This window comes from Hylobates moloch, unplaced genomic scaffold (assembly GCF_009828535.3).
Source record: "Hylobates moloch isolate HMO894 unplaced genomic scaffold, HMol_V3 SCAFFOLD_11, whole genome shotgun sequence".
NCBI classification, from domain to species: domain Eukaryota; kingdom Metazoa; phylum Chordata; class Mammalia; order Primates; family Hylobatidae; genus Hylobates; species Hylobates moloch.
Genome location: NW_026652286.1, coordinates 44,885,753 through 44,907,981, shown reverse-complemented (window position 1 = coordinate 44,907,981; position 22,229 = coordinate 44,885,753). Strand labels below are relative to the sequence as shown.

The window sequence follows — 22,229 nt, the reverse complement described above, 5'->3', positions numbered from 1 at the left end:
TTAAAATCTAGGTAATTGACTGTGTTTATAAACCAAGATTATGTATCCTAAAAGATCTGGACTTTTAAAATATTATTTTTAAAAGCTCTACCTCTTTAAAGGTTCCAAAAATGATTTGGTCCAGTAGTATCTGGAATGCCATCAAGTTTACAGAGAGCTATACTTTGAAAATTTTTAATAAGTTGGCAAATCATGAAAATTCATTTGAAAACACTAGAAAGTTCTGCTTTTAGACAATTTTTAACTTATAAGCAACTGAAATACTAAAGGGAAGATAGCAGTGTTTAATTCTGGGACTGCAGTCTAAATCTGAGTTGGCAAATACCATGTTTATCTGTTGTGACTTGCATATGTGATTTCTAAGAAAGAGCTTGTTGGTTCACTCTTTTAAAAAACAAAAATAAAAACATTTCGTTGTTTTAAAATGAATACTAGAGGTCAGGCACAGTGGCTCACACCTGTAATCCCAGCATTTTGAGAGGCTGAGGCAGGAGGATCACTTGAGGCCAGAAGTTCAAGACCAGCCTAGGCAACATAGTGAGACAGCCGTCTCTACAAAAAATTTTAAAAATTAGCCAGGCATGGTGGCATGCACCTGTAGTCCTAGCTACTGGGAAGGCTACAGTAGGAGGATCACTTGAGCCCAGCAGTCCGAGGCTGCAGTGAACTATCATCATACCACTGCATTCCAGCTTGGGCAACAGTGAGACCCTGTCTCTTAAAAAAGCAAAAGCATACTAGAATGGTGCTAGGGCAAGTGGATATCCATATGCAAAAGAATGAAGTTTGACCCTGTTAAAAGATAAACTTAGGCACATTAAATTTTTTTTTATTTGAGAAAATAGCGATAATTACTTGGGCAGCACCAGATCATATGCAGTTCAGGGTTCCACCAGTGGGACACCACAGGAATGCTTTTATAGGGTGAACTCAGAAGCAAAACAAAGCAAATATTTGATAGTTAAAGTGGCACAGTAGTAGCCTTTTTTGGATCATTCCAGTGGAAAGTTTCTAGTTAGAAGGTAGTTGGCAGTTTTTGATTGGTTAAGCTTCAGTTTTGTTTTACCATTTATACTGAGTTGAGTTTTGGTTTGCTTACATAGGAACCCGGGATGCTGGAGCTGCCTCAGTTTAATGACCTTCCAGTTAATTATCTTAACAACCCCACTTTACATCATATATGCAAACTAACTCAAAATGAACACCTAAATGTAACAGCGAAAGCTAATAAACTTAAAAAAAAAACCACAGGGGTAAGTCTTTGTGGCCATGGGTTAGTTTCTTAGATATAACACCAAAGCCTAAGCAGTGAAAGAAAAACTAGATAAATTAGACATCATCAAAATTTAAAACTTTCATGTTTCAAATGACACTATCAAGAAAATGAAAGCCCACAGAATGGGGGAAAATATTTGCAAATCATGTATCTGATAGAAACTTGCTTCTAGAATATATTAAAACTCATAATAATAAAAAGGCAAAAATACTCAACTTAAAAATGGGAAAAGGATCTGAATAGACATTTCTCCAAAGAAGATGTACGAATGACCAATAAATAAGCACATGAAAAGATTCATTTTTTTTTTTGAAACGGAGTCTCGCACCGTTGCCTGGGCTGGAGTGCAATGGTGTGATCTCAGTTCACTGCAGCCTCCACCTCCCGGGTTCAAATGATTCTCCTGCCTCAGCCTCCTGAGTAGCTGGGATTACAGGCACCTGCCACCATGCCTGGCTAATTTTTTGTATTTTTAGTAGAGATGGGGTTTCACTGCGTTGGCCAGGCTGTTCTCAAACTCCTGACCTCATGATCTGCCTGCCTCAGCCTCCCAAAGTGCTAGGATTATAGGCATGAGCTACCATGCCTGGCCTAAGATTCGTAACATTAATAGTTATCCAGGAAAATGCAAACAACAGTAAGATACCACTTTATATCCACTAGCATGGCTAGAATCAAAAGACAGACATTAACAAGCATTTGCCAGGATGTGGAGAAACCCTCATTACCCTACTGATGGGATCAAATGATAGAGCCACGTTGAAAAACAGTCTAGTATTTCCCCAGATGGTTAAACTTAGCATTACTTCATGATCCAGCAATGCTAGCCCTATGTATAAACCCAAAAGAAGTGAAAACATGTCCACACTAAAACTTATACACACATGTTTATAGCAATATTATTCATAATAGCCAAGAAATAGAAACAACCTAAATGACTCCCAACTGACAAATGGATAAACATTCTAATGTATATCCATACGATAGAATGTTGTTTGGCCATTAAAAGAAATGAAATACTGATACATGTTACAACATAGATGAATCTTGAAAATATTATGCAGTGTGAGAGAAGTGAGTCATAAAAGACCATGTATTATATTATTTCATATGTGTTAAATGTCTGGAATAGGCAAATCTTTATAGACTGAAAGTAGAATAGTGATTGTCAAGACTGCAGGGAATAGGGGGCTGGAGAGCAATAGGTAAATGGTACGTGGTTTCTTTTGGAGGTGATAAAATATTCTAAATTTGACTGTGGTGATGGTTGTATGTACTATGAATATACTATAAGCCATTGAATTTCAGACTTGAAATGAGTGAATTGTATGGTCCTAAAAAAAAAAAAAAAAGTTGTGTGCCAAAAGGTCTTTGTCACCTGAGCTATATGTCAATAAAGTTTTACCAAAAAAAAGAAAGAAATTATGAAAAGAATAAGCAGATTTTTGCAAGAGTATTTACCAAATGGAGTGCCTCTAAGCCAAAAATTCCAATTATCTTATATAAAGACGTATATGATACCCCAAACCATTGTATTGTATACTTTAAAATGGTGCAGATAGTAAATTTTATGTAATGTTTTACCTCAATTTTTATAAAAATCTATTTGCTTAAAAATGTTAATATAAAAAAATTAATTCAGCAAAGAAAGCCCAGTGAAACAAGTCAGAACATAAATTGTTTTTGATATCAACTCCCCAAGCAGAGAATACAGAGGGAAATCAAAATTGTGTACCTATTGGGCACAGCAGTTCACACCTGTAATTCCAACACTTTTGCAGGCCAGGATAGGAGGATTGCTTGAGCTCAGGAGTTCAAGAGCAGCCTGGGCAAAAGAGCAACCACTCTGGCTTTAAAAAAAAAAACAACAACAAAACGTTATGTACCAAAGGTATTTGTCACTGGAGTGCAATGGCTATCTATTCACAGGCATGATCATAGCTCACTGCAGCCTCAAACTCCTGGACTCAAGCGAGCCTCCCTCCTCAGTCTCCTGAGTAGCTTGGACTCCAGGTACAAGCCACTGCACCAGCTGCAACTTGTTTGTCCAAGAGTCCCACAGAAAGCCACCAAGTGAGAGTCCTCAAAATTAACTTATTGGAACCTTAAATGTTAAGGAAGAGATCACCACTTGTATATGTGAAACAATGAAGCTGAATGCATTACTTGCTAAGCAAAAGAGGCTGAATGTATTACTTGCTAAGCAAAAGAGAATGACAGAAAACACATTGACTCTGAACAAAGCAAGATTTGATATATAGGGTTTTGAGAAGCTTGAGTGTCAGGGATTGGCAGATTTTCAAAACTAGGAATGTTTAAGGGGTTGGCTCACTTTTAGCCTTGGTGTTTAGAGTTTGGAGGACTAGTAGAAGCAGAAGCTGTCACAGATTAGCCGACTTTCAGAGGCATGGCTGTTGGAGCAAAGCAGCAGTTACTTTCTGATCGGGAGGGGTTTTAAACTAGTTCTGTGGTTACTCGTTTATGGTTTATGGAAAAAGGCCTAAAGAATAAGCAGTTATTCCCTTTCTTGAATTTGGAGAATAGGGACTTTTTATTCTCAATCTCTGCTGTTTCTGCCAGCCACATCATAAATGTAGTTTAAAAGCAAAGACATGACTGTTAGTCGACAAACAAGTTAATCAATAAAAGCAGCCAAGTCAAAGGGGGAATTCTTTTTTTTTTTTTTTTTTTGAGACGGAGTCTCACCCAGGCTGTAGTGCAGTGGCGCAATCTCGGCTCACTGCAAGCTCCGCCTCCCTGGTTCATGCCATTCTCCTGCCTCAGCCTCCCGAGTAGCTGGGACTACAGGCACCCACCACCACATCCAGCTAATTTTTTGTATTTTTAGTAGAGACGGGGTTTCACTGTGTTAACCAGGATGGTCTCGATCTCCTGACCTCGTGATCTGCCCCCTCGGCTTCCCAAAGTGCTGGGATTACAGGCATGAGCCACCGCACCCAGCCCAAAAGGGGAATTCTTTAAGCTTGTGCTGAAGAATGTTAGAATTGTTAGAGAGAAGTTCTTGAATATTAAAAATTATTATTATTAAAGAGACACAGTAGTTTATGACTCAGTATCATTGAATGGCAGTCTTTCAAGATTGGTAGAGCCAATCTTGAAAGAATTGGTAGATCCTGTTCAGTCTTTTCTTGGAAAAGTAGAAGCACAGTTATATAGGATATTTATTCAAAAAAGGTTACTGAACACATAACAGGAGAATAACGCTGAATGTCAATGCTTGAGTCTTAAAGGAGCCCCCAATTATATCAAACAGGCCTACTTAGTTAAATAGCTAAGTATAATTTAGTGCCTATCACATTGTAATTAGATCTATATAGAGTGCTTTAGGAGCAGAGAAAAAGGAATTATTAACTGCCTAAGGAAGGTGGAGAAATACTTAGAAAAATCTTTGTGGAAAGGGTAATATTTGAATGGACTGTCAAAAGATAAGCACTCACCAGGCATCAAAAAGCAATGAGAAGGCATTTACAGAGGGACTGGCATGCCCGCAGGCATGCGAGCACATGATGGATCAGAGGAACAGCAAGTGAGACAGTGGGGTGGGAGCATAGGGGGGTGTGGAAAGAAACAGTAGAAGGAAATAACTCAGCCAAACTGTGAAAGATATTTTTTATTCCTGGTTAAGAATTAGTTAATTCTTTACTCAGTAGATAGTCAGGAGTTATGAAAGTTTTTAAACAGGGGAGCAACATGATGAGGTCATTCACAGACTGTAAAACATGGATTACAGAGGAGAAAAAGTCCAGGAGATGGGCTAGAAGGCTACTGAAAATGCTGGATTTCAGGATGTTCTGAGGCATAGCCTTATGAACAGGAAAAGGAAACAGACTTTATCACTCTTGATCTCTTCCTCATCACAAGTTATATTTGATCTATCATCAATACCATGCCCTTGTCAAAATGCAAGTATGTGCTCACTTCAGCATCACATATATTAAAATTGAAATGATACAGAGAAGATTAGCATGGCCCCTATGCAAGGATGACACACAAATTCGTGAAGCATTCCATACTTTTATTTAAAAAAAAAAAAGCAAGTATTCCATTGTTAGGAGACCCTGATTCCTTTCTTTTGTTCATGTTCTCTGTCTCTCTGCCTCTGTCTCTCTCTCTCTCTTCTTCCCTCCCCCCAACCCTCTCTTTCCCTTCTTCACTATCTCTCCTCCCTCTCCCCTTCTCTTGCCCTGCTTCAAGTGAAAAATTAGCATCTATTCCAGGGAAGAATTGCTAATGAATATCAAGATTGTTCTAATTAATCGATTAGGAAGAACTTAATTAATTTGAGGGAAAAAAGCCTTGATTTCCTTTTTTTGATAGGGATATAAACAAGAAGTTTATAATAAATGGTAACTTGGCTGGGTGAGGTGGCTCACGCCTGTAATCCCAGCACTTTGGGAGGCTGAAGCAGGTGGATCACCTGAGGTCAGGAGTTCGACACCAGCCTGGCCAACTTGGCAAAACCCCGCCTCTACTAAAAAATACAAAAATTAGCCGGGTGTGGTGGTACACAGCTGTAATCCCAGCTACTTGGGAGGCTGAGGCAGGAGAATTGCTTGAACCCGGGAAGTGAAGGTTGCAGTGAGCCAAGATCGTACCACTGCACTCCAGCCTGGATGACAGAGTGAGACTCCGTCTCAAAAAAATTAAAAATTAAAAAAAAAAGGTAACTTAAAAAGTAAAAGCTAAGCTGCATTGCCACAAAGAATACACTTGTGCAAAAATATGTCTGCATGTGGACAAAGCCTTGAGAATATTTGCCATGTAAGACTGATAAGATCATGTATGATTTTTTTCCTTTTAAGTAATTTCCTTTCGTGACAGTTATATAGTTTCTTGGTTTGTTTTTGTTTCTTTTTTTATATATAATTATATAAAAACTTATTTTTATTTTGATACATTGTGAATCACTTTATAATTTAGTCTCCTTTTCAATAGAAAGATTTTCTAAGGAATGATTTGGAGTCGTCTTTTTTTTTTTTTTTTTTTTGAGACGGAGTCTCGCTCTGTCGCCCAGGCTGGAGTGCAGTGGCGCAATCTCGGCTCACTGCAAGCTCCGCCTCCTGGGTTCACGCCATTCTCCTGCCTCAGCCTCTCCGAGTAGCTGGGACTACAGGCGCCCGCCACCACGCCCGGCTAATTTTTTGTATTTTTAGTAGAGACGGGGTTTCACCGTGGTCTCGATCTCCTGACCTCGTGATCCACCCGCCTCGGCCTCCCAAAGTGCTGGGATTACAAGCGTGAGCCACCGCGCCCGGCCTGTTTGTTTGTTTTTAACAGTCTTGCTCTGTCACCCAGGCGAGAGTGTAGTGGTGCAATCTCCACTCACTGCAACTTCCCCTTCCTGGGTTCAAGTGATCCTCCCACCTTAGCCTCCCAAGTAGCTGGGACTACAGGCCCATGATACCATACCTAGCTAATTTTTTTTTTTCAGCTTTTAAGTTCCGGGATACGTGTGCAGGATGTGCGGGTTTGTTATTAGGGTAGTGCAAAAGTAATCCTGGTATGTGTGCCATGGTGGTTTGCTGCACAGATCAACCCATCACCTAGCTATTAAGCCCAGCTCCATTAGCTATTCTTTTTAATGCTCTCCTTCCCCACCCATCACCCCCTGAGAGGCCCCAGTGTGTGTTGTTCTTCCCCATTCATGTGTCCATATGTTCTCATTGTTCAGCTCCCACTTACAAGTGAGAACATGCAGTGTTTGGTTTCTGTTCCTGCCTTAGTTTGCTGAGGATAATGGCATGCAGCTCCATCCATGTCCCTGCAAAGGACATGATCTCTGTCCTTTTTATGGCTGCATGGTATTCCATGGTGTATATGTACCACATTGTCTTTATCCAGTCGATCATTGATGGACATTTGGGTTGATTCCTTATCTTTGCTATTGTGAATAATAAAAGCCTTGATTTCTGACCATTTTCTTGGTTCTCTAGATAATTAAATTGAAAGCTGAAGCCCGGTTGGACCTGCTAAAGCAGATTGGTGTTTCTGTGGACACATGGCTAAAGAGTGCCATGAACCAAGTAATGGAAGAACTGGAAAATGAGCGATGGGCCCGCCCTCCTGCAGTGACCAGTAATGGCACTTTACACTCGGTACGATTTCTTTTCTTGGATATGATAAGTTGATTTTCATTGAAGCATGCTTTGACTCTGTAGCCAAACTGAATAATAGCCAAAATTTTTTTAAAAAGATAAAGTTTGCTAGTGGTTTAGGTTTTATTCTTCAGCCTGTCACTAATTGATTTAAAATTATTGCAGGAAGTGAAAGAGAGGAAAAAATGAGTGTATTTTTTTAATGTATGATGAAGAATATGTTATCACTCTTTGGGTTATCGATGCCTATCTACCAAACTCATCCCATTCATAGAGTAAATATGCTTTGTGTCTGGAAGTAATAGAATAGAAAACAATCTAGTGTCTCTCAAGTTCTCAGAGGTCTTCTTTAGTGAAAATGAAAATAAACATCCAGAGATTTGCACAAAATCTTAAGTGAAAGGAATGTTCTTCTTAGTATGTGGGCTTAGTCTGAAGGTGACTTCAATTCTTAACAGCTTTCATATTCTCCTTACATAGAGAGAGTGTAGGTGAGTTTTACAGACAAGGCCAGGACACAGCTTAAGTTTCCTTACTTCAAGTCCAGGGCTTTTTCTACTCTGATGTCATCTGGTTCAACTTTAGTTTTTCATGTTGGAGATCTAAGTACCAGAAAAATTCAGTGATTTGCCTGATATTACATAGCTGGATATGTGATGCCTCGCTAGTCAGACTAATGTAATTCCTACTGTCACCTCCCCACCCATTACTCTCTGTCATCCTGTTTATTTCCTCAGTGGTATTTATTACAGTTTGAACTTGCCTTCTTTATTTGTTTTCTTTTGTTTATTGTCGTCTTCCTCTCTAGAATGTAATTGCCATTTCTTCCTGGTTCTCTGCTCTGCACAGCAAAGTGCCTGACACATAGTTGGTACTTAAATATTTTTGAAGGAAGGAGTGAATGGCTGGATGGGTGAGTGGGTAGTTGGAATAGTGGCAAACTAAAAGCTAAAACTCTAACCTCCCAACTTCCCACTATCTTCATAGTGCCTCTTTAAATGCTTGTGCTCTTTAGATATCAGGCAGGCTTGCTAGTGAAACTGGCCAAAATTTTTCAACATTCTTGGAAGTTTTGTCAATTTTTTCACATAGCATTCTGATTTTCTAATGAGAATACACTTGCACATTTAAAAAGGATTGTGTGTGGGTCTACATTTTAAGGAAAAACAATCTATTGAAGCTTTATTTTCATTTAACTATTAATGTTAATCCAGCTGGAGGGAAAAAGAAACATCACCCACTTGACTTCGGGGTTATAAGCACTTCCCCAGTTGTTATTAGAACAGAGTTGCTCTGGCCAGGCATGGTGGTTCACACCTGTAATCCCAGCACTTTGGGAGGCCAAGGTAGACAGATCACCTGAGGTCAGGAGTTCGAGACCAGCCTGGCCAACATGGTGAAACGCTGTCTCTACTAGAAATACAAAAATTAGCCAGGCATGGTGGCAGACGCCCATAATCCCAGCTACTCGAGAGGCTGAGACAGAAGAATCGCTTGAACCCGGGAGGCAGAGGTTGCAGAGAGCCGAAATCATGCCATCGCACTCCAACCTGGGTGACAAGAGTGAAACTCCATCTCAAAAAAAAAAAAAAAAACAAAAACAGAACAGGGTTGCTTCATCTCATGGAATATCTCCTATTATTGCACTTTCTAAAAGTCATAATGCTCATCTACTTCAGATTGTTGTAGAGTTTTTGATGACAGCAAATTCCAGGCCCACTTGCTTTGGGCTTCTACAGCAGGACTGTTTCCAACCAATCAAACCCATGATTTTCCTTCAGCTAGCACCTTTTCTAACCAAATCAATTGAGCAGCCACATACCATCTGACTTTGAACTGAGCAGGCACATACCCATCTGACTTTGTACTTACTTCCTGGGCAAACTGAAGATGAACAAAACTTGGTCTCCCTCCTCATAGAGTTTACAAGCTAGGAGACCAGACAGACCTTCATAGATCTTAATGATACATGGCAGTGTATGACTGGGCTACTGTGTAGCACACTTGAAATTGCTTACTTCTAACTCATCTGCACACCTTGGAAAAAGTCACTTCTCTTGGGTTTCTGAAAGAAAGATTAAAAGACTCTGAGATTCCCACCCCCCACCCCCACCAACTCCAGAATCTCATGATTCTTTGAAATACTATCAGAAAAGCTCAATATCAGCTAGAAGAATAGGGAAGAAAGTGTGCCCCATGGAGGATATGTCATTTGAGATAGTCCTTGAAGAATTTTAACTGGAGATAAAGAAGGGCTGTTCTCGTGAAGGAAGGGAATGAAGGAGATGTGCCTAGTACAGTAGTAGTAAGCATTGAATAAATGAGTATTTTTGAGACCTGTCCAGAGAAATCACTCCTCTAGAGACATACATATCCTCTGTGAAGGGAGCATTTTGCAATTGCATCCCACGTTTTTCTTCCCCCTAGTCAGTCTTATGGAGCCTGCATCTTTCAACTGAGAGATTACATTTTGTGGAAGATCTAGTAATATAAAGGAGAGACATAGGCACAAAATAGCTTAATGAGGACCCATATTTATTTAATCTGCTTTTAAATAACAGCACTGAAATTATTTAGAGGGGGTTGTATCTCTTCATACTGACAGCTAGCTGGCTGAGGAACATGAAGCAGAAATACACATTCTAGAGGCTAAATTATTTCTTCCATTACAGGTGCCAACAAAAGCATTCATCATCTGGAAAACATGATTAATACTACTGTTAGACATTAATAGTGCAACTGAAAAGTGCCTTGTGGAAGATAAATGTTTTAAAAAGACACAGACTACTCCCTTATAGAATAAGGAAGGAACTATACTTAATTGGGTATTAACTCTGCCTTCTGTATCATGCTATAGTACAGAATCTAAGATTGGAAGAAAGGAATCCTAGAGTATAGCAACATTGTTTTTAAAGGAGAACAGTCCACTGACACAGTTACTCAGTTGCAGGTGGCTGGAGCCTGCATGCAGCTTCCCCTGTTAGATTGCTGCCAGCAACCCCATCAGCCTGTGTCAGTCGGCCTCCCTTCTCTTATCGTCCTGCTTCTGTTACTCAAAAGCCATACCAAGATGACAACCTGACTTTTGATATTATATTAATTCTGCAATAGAAAAAGTTATATAAGCAGATTACCAAAAAATTGGAAAATACAATACAGAAGAAAATGATTAATAGCTCCATCCTTATAATAGCACAGCCAGCAATTTGGTGTATTTCCTTACTCTTCTATTTATTTATTTTTTAATTGACAAAAAATTGTATATATTTATGGTGTACAACATAATGTGTATTTTTGTTTGTTTGGAAACGGTCTCCCTCTATTGCCCAGGCTGGAGTGCAGTGGTGCTGTCGATGGCTCACTGCAGTCTCAACCTTTGGGGCTCAATGGATCCTCCTGCCTCAGCCTCCTGAGTAGCTGGGACTACAGGCTCATGCCCCCATGCCCAGCTAATTTTTGTATTTTTCACCATGTTGCCCAGGCTAGTCTCAAACTCCTAGGATCAAGCAGTCCGCCCACATTGGCCTCCCAAAGTGCTGGAATTATAGGCATGAGCCACCACACCCAGTCCATATTTTTATTCTTTCTACTCTTTTATTTGTGAGCCACTATGTCCACCCTGTTCTTTTATTTCTTACATTTTCAAACTATAGCCCACAATGTTAACATCACTTCCCTGTTTTCAGCCACTTTCCCCAACTAATGTACAAAGGCAAACTGCTAGTCTACTCTGTTGTACAGCCTCCCTTAGAGTATGAACATCTGCAGAGTTGCATATAAATAAATTCTGACTTTGGTCATTGTGAGGACCATGCTCAATAATGATGTTGGAGATAAGGGTAAGATAAGGAGTTTCTAAAACTGCTAAGATCATATGCTTTGGCTGGGTCATATAATAGGTATATATTTAACATTTTAAGAAACTGACAAACTGTTTTCCAAAGTGGTTATACCATTTTACAATTACATCAATAGGGTACTAGTGTTTCAGTTGTTCCACAACCCTGTCAATACTTAGTATAGTCAGTCTTTTTAACTTTAGACATTCTAATAGGTACGATGTTGTAAATCATTGTCATTTTAATTTCCATTTCTCTGATAATGTTGAGCATCTTTTCATATGTTTATTTGCATCTGTACATTTTCTTTGGTGAAGTGTCTGTTCAAATCTTTGTTTATTTTTTATTGGGTTTGTTTTCTTCTTATTGCATTTTAAGAGTTTATACTCTGGATACAAATCTTTTATCAGATATTTGATTTATGCAATTTTCTTCTAGTCTATGGCTTATTTTTTTATTTCCTTAATACCTTTCAAAGAGCACAGATTTTTAATTTTAATGAAGTCCAACCTACCAATTTTTCTTTTATGGATCATATTTTTGGTGTGGTAGCTAAGAAATCTTTGCCTAAAACCAAGGTCATAAAGATTTTCTCCTGGGTTTTCTTCTAGAAGTTTTACAGTTTTAGGTTTTATATTTAAATCTGTAATTCAGCATGAGCTCATCTTTGATTATGGTAAACAGAATAAGTCAGAGTTCTTTGTCCCTTTTTTGAACTTTTTTTTAACTGTCCTTTCTCCACTGAATTGCCTTTGCATCATTGTCAAAAATCAGTTATTCAGGCCTGCCCCAGTGGCTTATGCCTGTAATCCCAACACATTGGGCTGAGTGGGAGGATCACTTCTGGCCAGGAGTTTGAGACCAGCCTGAACAACATAGTAGACCCTGTCTCTAAAAAAAGAAAAAAAAATTTTTTCGACTAGCCAGGCATTGTGGTACATTCCTGCGGTCCTAGCTACTCAGGAGGCTAAGGCAAGAAGATATCTTGAGCCCAGAAGTTCAAGGTTACAGCGAACTATGATTGTGCTACTGCACTCCAACCTGGGAAACAGAGCAAGTATCTTTAAAAAAAAAAAAAATCATATATATATGGGTCTGTTTCTTGACATTTTGTTCTGTTCTATTGATCTATTTGTCCAGCTTGATGCCGGTACTACACTGTCTTAATTACTGTAATTTTATAATAAGTCATGACTTCAGGTAGTATAAGTCCTCCAACTTTCTTCTTTGTCAAAGTTGTTTTGGGTATTCTAGGTCCTTTGCATTTCCATATGAATTTAAAATTGGTTTTCTACCCCAAAAAGCCTATCAGGATTTTTATTAGGATTATGATGACTGTATAGATCAACTGGAACATAACATTGCCATGTTAACAATATTCAGTTTTCCAATCCATGAACATAATATACTTCACCATTTGTTTAGGACTTTAATTTCTCTCAGCAATGTTTTGTAGTTTTCAGTAGATCAATCTTGCACATCCGTTGTCAGACTTATCCCTATTTCATAATTTTGGTGCTATTGTAAATGATTTTTTAAATTTCAATTTCCAGTTGTTCATTGCTAATCTATAAAAATACAGTTGTTGTATATTGATCTTATATCCTGCAATCTTGCTAAACTCACTTATTAGTTCTAGTAGCCTTTTTGTAAATTCCATAGGATTTTCTGTATAACCATGTCACCTGCAAATAAAGACAGTTTTACTTATTCCTTTCCTATTTGGATTCCTTTTTCCTTCTTACTATAAAATTGCTGAATAGAAGTGGTGAGAGTCAACAGAAATCCTTGCCTTGTTCTTGAACTTTTAGGAAGAATGCATTCAGTCTTTCACCATTAAGTATGAAGTTAGCAGTAGGGTTTTTGTAGATGTCCTTTATCATGTTAAAGAAGTTTCTTCTGTTTCTATTTTGTTTGCTAATAGAAATGGATGTTGGATCTTGTCAAATGGTTCTTTTTTAGTCTGCTAATATGGTTTAATTGCATTGATGATTTTTCAGATATTAAACCAGCTTCACATTCCTGGTAAACCCCACTTGGGTAATGATAGATTATCTTTTTTTTTTTTTTTTTTTTTTTTTTGAGATGGCGTTTCGCTTTTGTTGCCCAGGCTGGAGTGCAATGGCGTGATCTCGGCTCACCGCAACCTCCGCCTCCCAGGTTCAAGCGATTCTTCTGCCTCAGCCTCCCAAGTAGCTGGGATTATAGGCATATGCCACCATGCCTGGCTAATTTTATATTTTTTTAGTAGAGATAGGGTTTCTCTATGTTGGTCAGGTTGGTCTTGAACTCCCGACCTCAGTTGATGCACCCGCCTCAGCCTCCCAGAGGGCTGGGATTACAGGCATGAGCCACCGCGCCTGGCCTATCCTTTCTATATATTGACTGGAACTGGTTTGCTAGGACTCTGATAAGCATGCTTCCATCTCCATTCATTTCCTTGTAGTATTCTTGTCTGGTTTTGTTACAATGCTTGTCTCCAAATGATTTGAAAAGTATCCTCTCCTCTTCAAGTTTCTGGAAGCTTTGTGTAGAATTGCATGGAATTTTGTCTTCCTGAAATGTTTGGTGGAATTTACCAGGGCTGTTATCTGGTCCTGGAGTTTTCTTTTGGAAGTTTTTAAATAACAGACTCCATTTCTTTAGTAGATACAGGGTTATTAAGGTTATTCTTCTTGAGTGAAATCTAGTAAGTTGTCTCTTTTAAGGAATTTGTCCATTCCATCTAAGTTGTCAAATTTATTGGCACAAAGTTGTTAATAATATTCCTTTATCCTTTGATTATCTGGAAAATTAGTAGTGATACCACCTCATTCCTGATACTGGCCATGTCTCCTCTCTTCTGATCATTCTGCTAGAGGTTTATTAATTAGATGGATCTCTATGAAGAATCAGCTTTTGATTTTATTGATTTTTCCCTCTTATTTTTCTCTTTTCTATTTTCTTGATTTCTGCTCAGGATTTTATTATTTCTTTTCTTCTGTCCAATTTGGATTTAATTTTCTCCTTTCTGATTTGTAAGGTAGAAACTGAGGTCATTGATTTGAGAGTTTTCTTCTTTTTGAATATTGGCATTAAGTGCTAAACATTTCCCTGTAAGTATTGCTTTAGGTCCATTGCACAAATTCTGGTATGTAGTGTCGTCATTTTTATCCAGTTCAAAATATTTTCTAATTTACATTTTTTTTTTTTTTAAACAGAGTCTTGCTCTGTCACTCAGGCTGGAGGGCAGTGACGCAATCTCAGCTGACGGCAACCTCCTCCTCCCAGGTGATTCTTATGCCTCAGCCTCCCAGCACCACCACGCCCAGCTAATTTTTATATTTTTGGTAGAGATGGGGTCTCACTATGTTGCCCACGCTGGTCTTGAACTCCTGAGCTCTAGCAATTCACCCACCTCAGCCTCCCAAAGTGGTAGGATTATAGGAGTGAGCCACTGCACCCAGCCTCTAATTTATGTTTTAATTTCTTCTTTTGACTGATGGGTAATTAAAAGTGTGTTACTGAATTTCCAAATATTTGGAGATTTTTCCAGATAGCTTTTTGTTGTGTATTTCTAGTTTATTTCCATTGTAGTCAAATAACATACTTGAACCCTTTTAAATTTTTTGAGCTTTGTTTTTTAACCCAGTATAAATGTATATCTTGGTAACTGTTACATGTGTTCTTAAAAAAAAAAAGAATGTATATTTTGCTATTGTTAGGGGTTATGTTCTATAAATATCAATTAAGTCAAGTTGGTTATAGTATTGTTCTAGTCTTCTAGACAGGAACGAACCTTTTACCGGTCCATGGCCTGTTAGGAACTGAGCCACACAGCAGGAGGTGAGTGGCCAGAGAGGGGGCATTACTGCTTGAGCTCTGCCTCCTGTCAGAGCAGCAGCAGCATTAGATTCTCAGAGAAGCATAAACCCTATTGTGAACTTCACATGTAAGAGATCTAGGTTGGACCCTCCTTATGAGAATCTAATACCTGATGATCTGAGATGGAACAGTTTCATCCTGAAACCTTCCCTCATGGTGCCCCAAGGCTCCGGTCCATGGAAAAATTGTCTTCCATGAAACTGGTTCCTGGTGCCTAAAAGATTGGGGACAGCTGTTCTGTATCCTTAGTAATCTTAATACTCTACTGGGTGCCCTGTGCCTTATGAGGTTTTTACTCATTTAGGAGGGAGCAGGAGTTATTCTCAGACCTGTGTGAGTTCTGAGGATTATTTTTCCTAATCCTTTTTAGTGCTTCTAGCCCTAGCTTTGGGTAATTTCTTCACATACATGTACTGACCAATACTCAGCCAAAGTCTTGAGGAAGACCCTCTGCAGATTTCCTAAGTTCTGCGCATCTCTCTCTTCTTCATTACAGTCCCCTTATCTGTGGGGTATATATTTCAAGACCTCCAGTGCATGCCTGAAGTCGCAGATAATACCGAACCCTATGTATACTGTGTTTTTCCCTATACATACATATCTATCATAAAGTTAATTTATATATGAGGCACAGTAAGAGATTAACAACACTAACTAGTAATAAAATAGAATACTATAACAGTAGGCCAGCAGCACTACTCTGGTGCTTTGGGGCCAGTGTTAAGTAAAATAAGGGCTACTTGAACACAAGCACTGTGATATGGTGACAGTCAGTCGGGATAACCGAGTTGGCCACTAAATGACTAATGGGCAAGTAGCTTACATAGCTTGCATATACTCGACAAAGGGGTGATTCACATCTGGGGAGACAGAGTGAAACACTAAAATTTCATCAGGCTACTCAGAATGGCACACAATTTAAAACTTATGAATTGTTTATTTCTGGAACTTTCCACTTTTTTCAGATCATGGTTGACTGCATAACTGGCACCATAGAAAGCCAAACCATGCATAAGGGGAGACTGTTGTACTCCACATCCTGAGCTCTCTCCACTTTGGCTTTACTAAATTCCCAGTTTCATCTCCTCTGTTCAGGGAGATCAACATCATGTGCCTGGGTTTCTTCTCCCTATGTCATAGCCTAGAAACTTTCCTCATACAGTATGTTGTAGGAGTTGTTTGTTTCCCATCCCCCAGGGATCACTGTCCTTCATGAGTGATGCCCAGTGTCTTGAAAACTGTTCTTTCATATATTTTGAACAGTTTTTCAGTTGTTTCTGACAGGATGTTGAATCTAATCCCTGATACTCCATCTTGCCTGGAAGCACAAATCAATTTTCCTGATATTTTTAGCATCATCTTGTTCTTAACTTTTATTTTAAGTTCAGGGATATAATTGCAGGTTTGTTACATAGGTAAACTTGTGTCATGGGGGGTCGTACAAATTATTTCATCACCCAGGTGTTAAGCCTCATACCCATTAGTTATTTTTCCTGATCCTCTCCCTCCTTCCACCCTCCACCCTCTGAAAGGCCCCAGTGTCTATTGATCCCCTCTATGTGTCCATGTTCTAATCATTTAGCTTCCACTTACAAGTGAGAATATGCGATATTTGGTTTTCTGTTCCTGTGTTAGTTTGCTAAGGATAATGGCCTCCAGCTCCATCCATGCCCCTCCAAAGGACATGATCTCATTCTTCTTTATGGCTGCATAGTATTCCATGGTGTATATGTACCACATTTTCTTTATCCAGTCTACCATTGATGGGCATTTAGGTTGATTTCATGTCTTTGCTATTGTGAATAGTGCTGCAATGAACATCCGTGTGCATGTGTCTTTATAATAGAATGATTTATATTCCTTTGGTTAACATCATCTTTGATAACTTACTCATGTTGTATTTGGAGTAATGTCCACTGTGATTACTTCTCTGTCCAATGGAGTTGAGAGGTTCTATTAGTAAATATTGAGGAGCTGTCTTCCTCTGTATTAGGTATTACTAGATTCTTTATCTGGATTTTCCCTTCCTTGTAAAAACAAAAGCTAATGCTTTATTAAGTACCTCCTATGCACCAAACATGTGTTAGGGGTTTTAAATATTTTACTTCATTTAATCTTTATGCTAACCCTGTGAAGAAGTAATTGTTTTCATTAGAGAGACGAGGCCATTGAAATTGAGGAGTTAAATAATTTGCCCAAGGTCACACAACAAGTAAATGACAGAGTCAGCATTCAAACCCAAGTTGGCCAGACCCCAAGACCCTGCTTTCTACCTCATGATTGTGCCACGAAGCTGAGCCCCTCAGAGGTTTTTTTAATGAGTACAAGAAGATGGCTCCCAAAACCAACTCAAAAAGATCATCTTGCCTGCCTCTGCAATAAGAGTAAGCATTTTGGCCAGGCACAGTGACTCACGCCTGTAATCCAAGCACTTTGGAAGGCTGAGGCAGTTGGATCATCTGAGGTCAGGAGTTCGAGACCAGCCTGACCAACATAGTGAAACCCCGTCTATACTAAAAAAAAAAAAAATTAGCTGGGCGTGGTGGCACACACCTGTAGTCCCAGCTACTCGGGAGGCTGAGGCAGGAGAATCGCTTGAACCCAAGAGGCAGAAGTTGCAATGAGCCGAGATCACACCATTGCACTCCAGCCTGGGCAACAAGAGTGAAACTCCATCTCAAAAAAAAAAAGAGTAAGCATTTTACAACATCTAAGAAAGGATAAACGTTAGTATGGCTAGAAAGAATAGTTTTGATTGAAGTTCTGTCAAGTGACAGGAAGAAAAGGGGATGAGAGAGCAGTCCTTAAGAAACATCAAGGGGGGTGGAGCCAAGATGGCCGAATAGGAACAGCTCCGGTCTCCAGCTCCCAGCCCCAGCGACACAGAAGACTGGTGATTTCTGCATTTCTGCTTGAGGTACCGGTTTCATCTCACTAGGGAGTGCCTAACAGTGGGTGCAGGACAGACGGTGAAGCGCACTGTGCGCGAGCCGAAGCAGGGCGAGGCATTGCCTCACTCGGGAAGTGCAAGGGGTCAGGGAGTTCCCTTTCCTAGTCAAAGAAAGGGGAAACAGACGGCACCTGGAATATCGGGTCAGTCCCATCCTAATACTGCGCTTCTCCAACGGGCCTGGAAAACGGCACACTAGGAGATTGTGTCCCGCACCTGGCTCGGAGGGTCCTATGCCCACGGAGTCTCGCTGATTGCTAGCACAGCAGTCTGAGATCAAGCTGCAAGGCGGCAGCGAGGCTGGGGGAGGGGCACCCGCCATTGCCCAGGCTTGCTTAGGTAAACAAAGCAGCCAGGAAGCTCGAACTGGGTGGAGCCCACCATAGCTCAAGGAGGCCTGCCTGCCTCTGTAGGCTCCACCTCTGGGGGCAGGGCACAGACAAACAAAAACTCAGCAAAGAACCTCCACAGACTTAAATGCCCCTGTCTGACTGACAGCTTTGAAGAGAGTAGTGGTTCTCCCAGCACGCAGCTGGAGATCTGAGAACAGACAGACTGCCTCCTAAAGTGGGTCCCTCACCCCTGAGCAGCCTAACTGGGAGGCACCCCCCCCAGTAGGGTCAGACTGACACCTCATTCAACCGGGTACTCCTCTGAGACAAAACTTTCAGAGGAACTATCAGACAGCTGAATTTGTGGTCTCACGAAAATCCGCTGTTCTGCAGCCACCGCTGCTGACACCCAGCCAAACAGGGTCTGGAGTGGACCTCTAGTAAACTCCAACAGACCTGCAGCTGAGGGTCCTGTCTGGTAGAAGGAAAACTAACAAACAGAAAGGACTTCAACACCAAAAACCCATCTGTACATCACCATCACCAAAGACAAAAAGTAGATAAAACCACAAAGATGGGGAAAAAACAGAGCAGAAAAACTGGAAACTCTAAAAAACAGAGCACCTCTCCTCCTCCAAAGGAACGCAGTTCTTCACCAGCAACGGAACAAAGCTGGATGGAGGATGACTTTGATGAGTTGAGAGAAGAAGGCTTCAGACGATCAAACTACTCTGAGCTACGAGAGGAAATTCAAAACAATAGCAAAGAAGTTAAAAACTTTGAAAAAAAATTAGAAGGATGGATAACTAGAATAACCAATGGAGAGAAGGGCTTAAAGGAGCTGATGGAGCTGAAAGCCAAGTTTCGAGAACTACGCGAAGATTGCAGAAGCCTCAGTAGCAGATGCAATCAACTGGAAGAAAGGGTATCACTGATGGAAGATGAAATGAATGAAATGAAGAGAGAAGGGAAGTTTAGAGAAAAAAGAATAAAAAGAAATGAACAAAGCCTCCAAGAAATTTGAGACTATGTGAAAAGACCAAACCTACGTCTGATTGGTGTACCTGAAAATGATGGGGAGAATGGAACCAAGTTGGAAAACACTCTGCAAGATATTATCCAGGAGAACTTCCCCAATCTAGCAAGGCAGGCCAGCATTCAGATTCAGGAAATACAGAGAACGCCACAAAGATACTCCTCGAGAAGGGCAACTCCAAGACACATAATTGTCAGATTCACCAAAGTTGAAATGAAGGAAAAAATGTTAAGGGCAGCCAGAGAGAAAGGTCGGGTTACCCACAAAGGGAAGCCCATCAGACTAACAGCTGATCTCTCAGCAGAAACTCTACAAGCCAGAAGAGAGTGGGGGCCGATATTCAACATTCTTAAAGAAAAGAATTTTCAACCCAGAATTTGCTGTCCCGCCAAACTAAGCTTCATAAGTGAAGGAGAAATAAAATACTTTATAGACAAGCAAACGCTGAGTGATTTTGTCACCACCAGGCCTGCCCTAAAAGAGCTCCTGAAGGAAGCACTAAACATGGAAAGGAACAACCGGTTCCAGCCACTGCAAAAACATGCCAAATTGTAAAGACCATCGAGGCTAGGAAGAAACTATAGCAACTAACGAGCAAAATAACCAACTAACATCATAATGACAGGATCAGATTCACACATAACAATATTAACGTTAAATGTAAATGGGCTAAATGCTCCAATCAAAAGACACAGACTGGCAAACTGGATAAGGAGTCAGGACCCATCAGTGTGCTGTATTCAGGAAACCCATCTCACGTGCAGAGACACACATAGACTCAAAATAAAGGGATGGAGGAAGATCTATCAAGCAACTGGAAAACAAAAAAAGGCAGGGGTTGCAATCCTAGTCTCTGATAAAATAGACTTTAAACCAACAAAGATCATAAGAGACAAAGAAGGCCATTACATAATGGTAAAGGGATCAATTCAACAAGAAGAGCTAAATATCCTAAATATATATGCACCCAACACAGGAGCACCCAGATTCATAAAGCAAGTCCTCAGTGACCTACAAAGGGACTTAAACTCCCACACAATAATAATGGGAGATTTTAACACCCCACTGTCAGCATTAGACAGATCAACGAGACAGAAAGTTAACAAGGATATCCAGGAATTGAACTCAGCTCTACATAAAGTGGACCTAATAGACATCTACAGAACTCTCCACCCCAAGTCAACAGAATATACATTTTTTTCAGCACCACACCACACCTATTCCAAAATTGACCACATAGTTGGAAGTAAAGCTCTCCTCAGCAAATGTAAAAGAACAGAAATTATAACAAACTGTCTCTCAGACCACAGTGCAATCAAACTAGAACTCAGGATTAAGAAACTCACTCAAAACCGCTCAACTACATGGAAACTGAACAACCTGCTCCTGAATGACTATTGGGTACATCATGAAATGAAGGCAGAAATAAAGATGTTCTTTGAAACCAACGAGAACAAAGACACAACATACCAGAATCTCTGGGACACATTCAAAGCAGTGTGTAGAGGGAAATTTATAGCACTAAATGCCCACAAGAGAAAGCAGGAAAGATCCAAAATTGACACCCTAACATCACAATTGAAAGAACTAGAAAAGCAAGAGCAAACACATTCAAAAGCTAGCAGAAGGCTACAAATAACTAAAATCAGAGCAGAACTGAAGGAAATAGAGACACAAAAAACCCTTCAAAAAATTAATGAATCCAGGAGCTGGTTTTTTGAAAAGATCAACAAAATTGATGGACCGCTAGCAAGACTAATAAAGAAGAAAAGAGAGAAGAATCAAATAGATGCAATAAAAAACGAAAAAGGGGATATCACCACCGATCCCACAGAAATACAATCTACCATCAGAGAATACTACAAACACCTCTATGCAAATAAGCTAGAAAATCTAGAAGAAATGGATAAATTCCTCGACAAATACACCCTCCCAAGACTAAACCAGGAAGAAGTTGAATCTCTGAATAGACCAATAACAGCTTCTGAAATTGTGGCAATAATCAATAGCTTACCAACCAAAAAGAGTCCAGGACCTGATGGATTCACAGCTGAATTCTACCAGAGGTACAAGGAGGAACTGGTACCATTCCTTCTGAAACTATTCCAATCAATAGAAAAAGAGGGAATCCTCCCTAACACATTTTATGAAGCCAGCATCATCCTGATACCAAAACCTGGCAGAGACATAACCAAAAAAGAGAATTTCAGACCAATATCCTTGATGAACATTGATGCAAAAATCCTCAATAAAATACTGGCAAACCGAATCCAGCAGCACATCAAAAAGCTTATCCACCATAATCAAGTGGGCTTCATCCCTGGGATGCAAGGCTGGTTCAACATACGCAAATCAATAAATGTAATCCAGCATATAAACAGAACCAAAGACAAAAACCACATGATTATCTCAATAGATGCAGAAAAGGCCTTTGACAAAATTCAACATCTCTTCATGCTAAAAACTCTCAATAAATTAGGTATTGATGGGACGTATCTCAAAATAATAAGAGCTATCTATGACAAACCCACAGCCAATATCATACTGAATGGGCAAAAACTGGAAGCATTCCCTCTGAAAACTGGCACAAGACAGGGATGCCCTCTCTCACCGCTCCTTTTCAACATAGTGCTGGAAGTTCTGGCCAGGGCAATCAGGCAGGAGAAGGAAATAAAGGGTATTCAATTAGGAAAAGAGGAAGTCAAATTGTCCCTGTTTGCAGATGACATGATTGTATATCTAGAAAACCCCATTGTCTCAGCCCAAAATCTCCTTAAGCTGATTAGCAACTTCAGCAAAGTCTCAGGATACAAAAT

The 22,229-nt window shown here is 39.9% G+C and overlaps 1 protein-coding gene and 1 non-coding gene across 4 annotated transcripts in view; both read left to right on the top strand.

Annotated features, from left to right (window-relative positions):
* FCHSD2 (FCH and double SH3 domains 2) overlaps positions 1-22,229 on the top strand; it is a 339,951-nt gene that overhangs the window by 290,132 nt on the left and 27,590 nt on the right. For all 3 annotated transcript variants that reach the window (XM_032166892.2, XM_032166893.2, XM_032166894.2), the window contains one exon: positions 7,231-7,392. In XM_032166892.2, the coding sequence (XP_032022783.1) occupies positions 7,231-7,392 (162 nt within the window). The remainder of the gene's footprint in view (positions 1-7,230; positions 7,393-22,229) is intronic.
* On the top strand, positions 5,208-5,314 carry LOC116477628 (U6 spliceosomal RNA). Its single transcript, XR_004250571.1, has one exon. It is a non-coding gene; the product is annotated as a U6 spliceosomal RNA (small nuclear RNA).